At 31.9% G+C, this 7,382-nt stretch overlaps 1 protein-coding gene across 1 annotated transcript; it reads left to right on the top strand.

Moving 5' to 3' along the window:
• Positions 1-1,022: 1,022 nt before the first annotated feature.
• On the top strand, positions 1,023-7,041 carry LOC100260882 (RNA-binding protein Y14). The gene is made up of 4 exons (XM_002281192.4): positions 1,023-1,382; positions 2,624-2,760; positions 5,555-5,700; positions 6,768-7,041. The coding sequence occupies exons 1-4, from the start codon at positions 1,103-1,105 to the stop codon at positions 6,811-6,813; spliced, it is 609 nt and encodes a 202-aa protein (XP_002281228.1). The 5' UTR covers positions 1,023-1,102; the 3' UTR covers positions 6,814-7,041.
• Positions 7,042-7,382: the final 341 nt, after the last annotated feature.

Below are 7,382 nucleotides of genomic sequence, written 5' to 3' on the forward strand. Positions count from 1 at the left end.
AAGGAAAAAAATGTGTTTATGGGAAAATCCTAGGACATGTTTTAGTATGTACAAAAATGAATTTCGTGATCCCAAGAAAAGGGAGAATTATCATATAGGGTGGGGCATGGGTGATTATGATTCAAAAGATTATCAACTTTGATAAGTCATTGAAAGGTCTTCAAATATAAAAACTCAAATATATTTTTATGCCTTCCCCTTTAAAGTAAAATATATCCTTACTTTATCTTTTTTTATTTTTTTTTATTTTTAATGTTGTCTTTTCTTCATTTTATCCTTTTCTTTTCTAATTATTATTGTTTTAACTTAAGAGTTTTTCAAAGCTATTTTTTATGGTAAAAAAGAGGTTACCAAAGATCATAAGTGATACCTAAAGTTAATTACTTACTTGAGAGGGACACCTAAATGACAAAGCCAAAGTCCTTGTCTCAAATAGAAATATTTATTTATTTAAAGGTTTAAACCTAAGATTAATTACCTAAACAATTTAGGTTTTGGATTCAAAATCTCCATACTTAATGAAGCTTTTTTAAAAGTCAGTTAGATTTTTGAAAATCGATCTTGGTTAATCATGATGATTTCAAGCAGAATTAACTTTTTAAAAAGTTGCATCTTACTCGGGAAGTCAAATGTAAAACATCTAATTTCAGATACATTATTAAATGAGGTCTTTGATAAAACTTAATACTTATTATTTGATTACTTAAGTTAAATTATATAACTTATTCACTTAAAACTTATCATTTTATCTCATTAAGCTTTATATATTTAATGTTTTTGAGGGTTTCTTCTATCTTTAAAAATTATAATTAAAAAAAAACATTTTATCTAAATCAAACTTTTTATAATAAAAAAATTATTATTTTTAATTTTTTTTACTTACAATATTTATAAACAAAATTAATTATTTACATTAAATATTTCAAGTGAAAATTAAAATGTGATATATGAGATATATATATATGTAAATTATTCTTTGTCTTACAAATAAATCACAAAAATAATTCAATTAAATTCAAAATTGTCAAATGATGTTTTTATAAATCCACTATAAAAGGCAGCCTCTCATACAAGCAAAACCTCAGAAACAGAGCGAGAGAGAATGGCGAGCGCAGATGTGGAGGCCGTCGACTTCGAGCCGGAGGACGATGACCTCATGGACGAGGATGGCGCCGTCGACGTCGACAACTCCTCCCCGAGAGCTCCCCTCCCCAAGCTCAAGTCCGCTATCACCGGTGGCGCCCCCTCTTCACTTGCCGCCGCCCCCAAGAAGACCAAGGGCCGCGGCTTCCGTGACGACACCGACGCCGACCGCAACTCCCGATTTGCCGCCCGTGACTTCGACTCACTGGACTCCGACGGTGGTCCTGGTCCGCAGCGATGTCAGTGCTCTCTCTCCTTTTTCTTAATCTTCCTCTTATGCATTCTAGGGTTTGCGCATTTGGGATTTTGTATGCCTGTGGTTTTAGGGTTTTGGTGTGATTCGTTTTTTGTATCCTCGTTTTGGATCATTTATTGTTGTTTTAGTTTGGGATGGGTGAGAACTCGCCTGAACTAACTTTTGAGCTTCGCATTCTAGGGTTTGCATTTTGGAATTTTTTTTACCTGTAATTTTTGGGTTTGGTGCGATTCCTCCTCATGATGCCTTTTGGTTTCTGAGAAAAGATAGGAAAAAGGGAAGAAATTGTTTTTTGAATCCTTTTTGTTGTTTTGGTTTGCAAGATGCTTTGTAAGGATCTGTTGAGAAAATTTACTTTGTGAATGTTTTCACGACCATTCAAAAGGCATCCTTAAGTCCTTGTTTGGTTGGCCTATCATTTAATTAACAGTTTTGTTATCGGAGCATATTATAAGTTGTATTAGAATATCTATGGTGTAATGATTACAGGGTTGTGGCAGTGAACATATTTATCCATTTAATTGGGTGGGTAGAAACATAGTATCGCATTGATTTGGTGATCCTAAAAATGCAATCGATAGCCATTTCTATCTTAAGATTTAGTTTGTTTACTGTGTAGCTAGTTACAACATATGTAACTACAATATTCCTTTATAATTTAAAGAGAATTGGCCGACTACTCGATTTTGGGCAGTTGAGGTTGTAGGAGTTTGTACCTGTCCTTGACTGTCTCATTTAGATCTGTACTGGTTTTAGTGCCCGCCTTACTATTATTGCCTAATTCCTGAATTCTCATGCTTGGAAATGATATTGTTCTGTTCCATCTTTGGAAACTACAGAATTATGGTAGCATGACCTTTTGGTATTTGCTTTAACTTTTGATTTTGATATTCCAAGCTTCTTCAACAATTCTTCCTAACTTTTGTTTTCATATCAAACACTAATTCTTAATAGTATCTAATTGGCTTCATATGCCCTATAATTAAAAGGGTATACCATAGATACAAAATTTTCTCAAATATCAACTAGCAGCTTAACTTGATAAAAGTTTTTTCACTTTATTTTTTTGGTGTTTAAGGATGTGAGATCTATTCAAGTTCTAAAATTTAGGGAAGTTATATGATGGTGAATGTGTAATATTTGAAGGATATTCAGTCTTTTCTTCCTTTTTATTTCTTTGCTTGGATCATTCTTATCAAACTTCATACTAAAAAATGTGCACAGCCATTGAAGGATGGATTATTCTGGTCACTGGAGTACACGAAGAGGCACAAGAGGATGATCTGCAAAACGCGTTTGGTGAGTTTGGAGAGGTTAAGAATTTGCATTTAAATCTTGATCGTCGTACCGGGTTCGTAAAGGTGAGCAAGTTTACCTTAATCTTCAATTTGCAATCACTGATATTAGTATAAATGCATTCTTCTGAACTGAGATGCTACTTTGAAAGTGATTTTCTTTTTTTTTTTCACAACCTTGTTAACTAGTGATGCAAATTTATTATGTCCTTGCTCTAATGGCTAATACAACATATTGCTTTCACATCCCTGTTAACTAATGATGCAAATTTTTTATATCCTTGCTCTAATGCCTAATACAATGTAACGATGATATGAACATGGTTATCTATTAGATGAAACAACTCCTTCATCAGATATGAATTTGCATGGATTTTTAATCGCATGAAGTGACCCTAAGGATTATAGAGCTATGGGTCTTTTCTTTTGGATGTATTCATAAATCATGTTATAATTTTACTCCAAAGTCTCACCCCTTGCCTCACTGCTTTCCTTACCTATTTTGATGTCTATATCAGTTTACTCATATGTGTACATTCATGGTTTTAGGTGTCTAGTATTCATTAAGTTGTTCTCTTCAGCTTGAAGTGAACTATATATTTGGAAATGTCTTGTGAGTTAATCTTTTGTTGAGATCATGGTTAGCAAGTTCTTGACCCATGGTTATGAATTAATATCGAAGAGAATAAGCTATTACAACTAATTTAAAATTTTAGGAATTTCACTTAATTGGAAAGTTGAGATAAGTTGGACATCTAGTTACATTATGAAGATAAGACCTAAGGAAGCTTATTATGAAAAGAGGAAAAATGAACACTTGAGAAACCATTGTACACCCATTAGAGTAAGTCTAGTCTAAGTTGAGAATGACACTTCTAAGGGTGTTACAAAGGGTCATCATCCCAACAGCTTCTTTCTTTTTCTCTTTATCTTTTTGTCTCTCTTTGCCTTCTTTTTTCTTTTTTTCTCTTTTACTTCTATAAATAAGACCTTTTTAGTTTTTACCTCTTAGCAACACACTCCACTACATCAAAATTGCACACATTAAGTTCCTATTGCTCTTGTTTTTTATCTTCTTTAGATGAAATTTCTCTTAATGAAAACATGCTTCACTATGATGCATTTATGGTTAAAAAATGTTTTTCAAAATGATTAAGAAGTTTACTATATGTATGAATAAGAATATTGGAAATCTAACGCAATTAGACATGTTTACAAGGCAACGATTTATTTAAAAAATTTAAAAATAATGCTAGTAATTTAAAAAATGAATACAATTTTTAAATTTTAATGAAGTGTGTATATCTAAAAATAATATATATTTGCAATATCAAATTAATTAAAAAAAACACTCGATTAGAAAAAAAATCAACTTTCAAACAAGTATTTTGTTTTACTTGTTTTACAAAATTGTTTTTATTAACTTTGCCAAACCTGTTTTCTTGTTATTGAGAACAAAAAACCATTTTAACAATTCGGTTTCCAAATACAATTTCTTTTCTAAGAACACCAAAAAATTGTTTTTAAGAACCATTTCTGAAAACACTTCCTAGACAAAACTTGTCTTTTTGTTTGTCATAGCCACCTCAAAGAATGTGTGGGCTGTGGATATATGGGAGGAGTTGGAGGAGGGAGAGCATTTGGTTTCCCTGTTTCTCAATACAGTTTTGTGCTAGGGAGCTAGAAAGTGTTGAGACCCTTTTCTCAAATTTGCATAAGAAATTATTGAAGAGGGATGCGGAATAAAAATTACCATGGAGGGGAATTTAAGGGATCATATTTCTTAGTGAACGTCTTTTACTCTTGTAGAAGTTGGAAGGGACTTTTCTTGTTAACATAGTTTGGAATCCTTGCTAGCAAAAGCAAGATTTTTTTGCTTAGATACTGTTAATAATATTTTTATTGGCCTATTCAAAACAAATAAAAAATAAAAATGCTGTGCTACTTTAGCTCGATATCAGTTCCATACTTGAGGTTAGTTTCTTGGCTGAACTTTATTTGGATGCTTCAGCTCATAGTTTCTCTTTAGGTTTATAAACGAATCGAGCTTCTCAAACTCAGCTGGAGATAGAATTGATTGAAGACTTTTTCAAGACCATGAGATAAATAACCCAACTTTAATTGTATGTGCAGGTTTTTAATGTTTCTAGCCAAGGTTGATTGGCCAACATTGTTGATGCATGAATCTTGTAATGCAACATCTAACTATGGAAGGCATCAAGAGATACTCCAAACAAATGGATAAAAAAGTTCTGTATTTTGCTTTATGAGATTACATTTTTTATTTTATTTTATTAATACAATCATTAATAAGTTGCATCACACTCTTTAATTGACCCTTTTTGCCTCCAATGTAGAATGGGTTGGTTCTTAACTCTGGACTTCTGGTGTTGATAGTTTTTGGAAGCCCATCCAGATGCTATTAAACAGCTCATTAGAAATTTTAAAGCTTTATGTGTAGGCTGGTTTATTGTTTTTCTTTTGTTCCCATGCTCTACAAATTGTGTGAATTAACTGATCATGTTGTGCTCTTCTATAGGAATTAGGTAATTAGTGGGTAGTGAGATAACTAACATTATAAATGTGTTGTTGATTTTTTTTTTTTATTGCTTGATGCCTGCTAAATATGCAAATTAAGATTGCACATATAAAATTTGTAATTAAGAAAAGCAAGCATTTGTTATTTACACCCTCTCTTTGTAATTTGAGTATTATTAGAACTGGTGATGAAAAAACTTATGTTTCTGAAGTTAATTTCTGTTATGTTGTTTTGGATATGTTTACTTTTTGTTCTCTTTAAAAAATTGCAATAGGTTTTCTGTTTTGCGAGTTGTTTGATGTGAAATATTTGTCTTACAAGGGGTACGCATTGATTGAATATGAGAACCTCGAGGAAGCACAGGCTGCAATTTCTGCCATGAATGGGACTGAACTTCTCACACAGACAATCAGTGTTGACTGGGCCTTCAGCAATGGGCCCTTCAAAAGAAGGAATATGAGGAGAAGGTTAGTCCATCTTGTCAGATGATTTAACTGCTTCACTCTTTTGCATCTTAAGAAAAATGTATATGAGCAATTTGTTTGCCTTTGATGACGAAACTACCCAGTCATATGAAACCAAAATAGATTTAGGAGTCTAAAGAGGTATTAATTATCACTTGAGTCTCATATTGTGAAAAAAAAATCATGTATAAATGATGAGAGTTTGTTTGGGAACCGATTTTAAAAACAGTTCTATTTAGACTCGAAATCAGGTTTGGTAATTTTTTAAATAGAAAACAGTTTTTGAGAACTTATTTTAAAAAATAGTGTTTTATGAGAAAATACTTAAATTGTTAAAAATGTTTTCATTTGTTTTCTATGAATATTTAAAAAAATAAAAGTACAAATATGAAAAATGATTGGAAGCAAAGCACTACAAATAAAAGTTATTTTTAAAAATATTTGGAAACACAGAAACATTACTTTTAAGTTTCCAAATAGACTTTTGTTATAAAAACATCAGAAAACAGGTTTTTAAAACTGTTTTCAAAAAATTGTTTTTTGGAAACTATTTTTGAAAACATTCCCAAATATGCCAGAAATTATGCAAAACATAAACATATGTGGAGATAAACATTTGTGAAATAAAGAATTTAATCCCAAAAAAAAAAAGGGAAATTAAATTCATCATCTTGAAAACACCAAAATTTGATGTATTCTTGGATTTTCTTTTAGATACAATCAAGATGGGTGGTGGGAGGATATTTTTTTGGCTCCCTTTAGCTGCCCTTGCATTAGAATTACCTGAATTGCAGCAGTTGTGGTCCTTTCCAGAATAATGCCAATAGAATTGTGGTCTTTTACAAACCTGAGCCCGTAAACAACTTAGTAGTTTGAGCTTTGATTGTCTATATGGAAATTTCTTCTCTAATCAGCAGCCAAGTTAGGCAATTCTGTAGTATCTGCTATAATTAAAATGGGAACCACACTAAGGTTCAAGCTAGACAGTGGTTGGCTATTCTAAATTTTTGTGTATCTTTAGGGATTTTTGGAACACAATCAATCTTTTTTCCTTGTAAATTTTTTTGCAGATCACCAAGGGGCCATCGATCCAGGAGTCCCAGGAGGAGATACTAATGTTGATGAGTTGTGTGTTCTATTTTGAGGGTGTGGATCTTCTGTAAGAGATTTGAGAGTTGACATTTGTTCTGAAAGATTTCAGTTGATGCTGGTGATTATTGTTGGAGTTTTATGGATTTCACTCTTTTTGTTGAGGATCCCTTGCTTTTATATCCTTCCTGTCTACTGTACGATGTAACTGATGATTTTTCCTAGTAATTTAGCAGTAGGGGATATTTAACGTAACATGATTTTTACCAGGATTTTTATTTCTGCGCCTTAGAAATTGACGGTGGCTCAAAAACTGTGAGTGGATGTTATGATAATCCTAGTCTAATTTTGATGCTGACCGTTAGCTGTGTTGTTTTACTTCACTCTTTATTTTGGAGACTGATTTTTTTTAGAAAACAAGTCGGAATTTGAATGTATAACATTTCATCTTCTTGATTTATGTTTGTAATGACCCCAAACCTAAAAGCGGTGGAGTTTTCTTGAATTATAGTTTGTTTGATGGTAATTTTAAAAAGCGCTTTTAACATTTCTAATACTAGAAAATTTTTATTATTCAATTGTTAGAAAAAATAGAA

This window comes from Vitis vinifera, chromosome 4 (genome assembly GCF_030704535.1).
Source record: "Vitis vinifera cultivar Pinot Noir 40024 chromosome 4, ASM3070453v1".
In the NCBI taxonomy this organism is placed as follows: Eukaryota; Viridiplantae; Streptophyta; class Magnoliopsida; order Vitales; family Vitaceae; genus Vitis; species Vitis vinifera.

What these genes read in the sequence shown, in the direction of transcription:
- LOC100260882 (XM_002281192.4), top strand. Translation starts at nt 1,103, where the DNA reads ATGGCGAGCGCAGATGTGGAGGCCGTCGACTTCGAGCCGGAGGACGAT. An exon ending in TGGTCCTGGTCCGCAGCGAT is followed by an intron (nt 1,383 to 2,623) that starts GTCAGTGCTCTC and finishes AAATGTGCACAG; the next exon opens with CCATTGAAGGATGGATTATT. An exon ending in GTCGTACCGGGTTCGTAAAG is followed by an intron (nt 2,761 to 5,554) that starts GTGAGCAAGTTT and finishes TTGTCTTACAAG; the next exon opens with GGGTACGCATTGATTGAATA.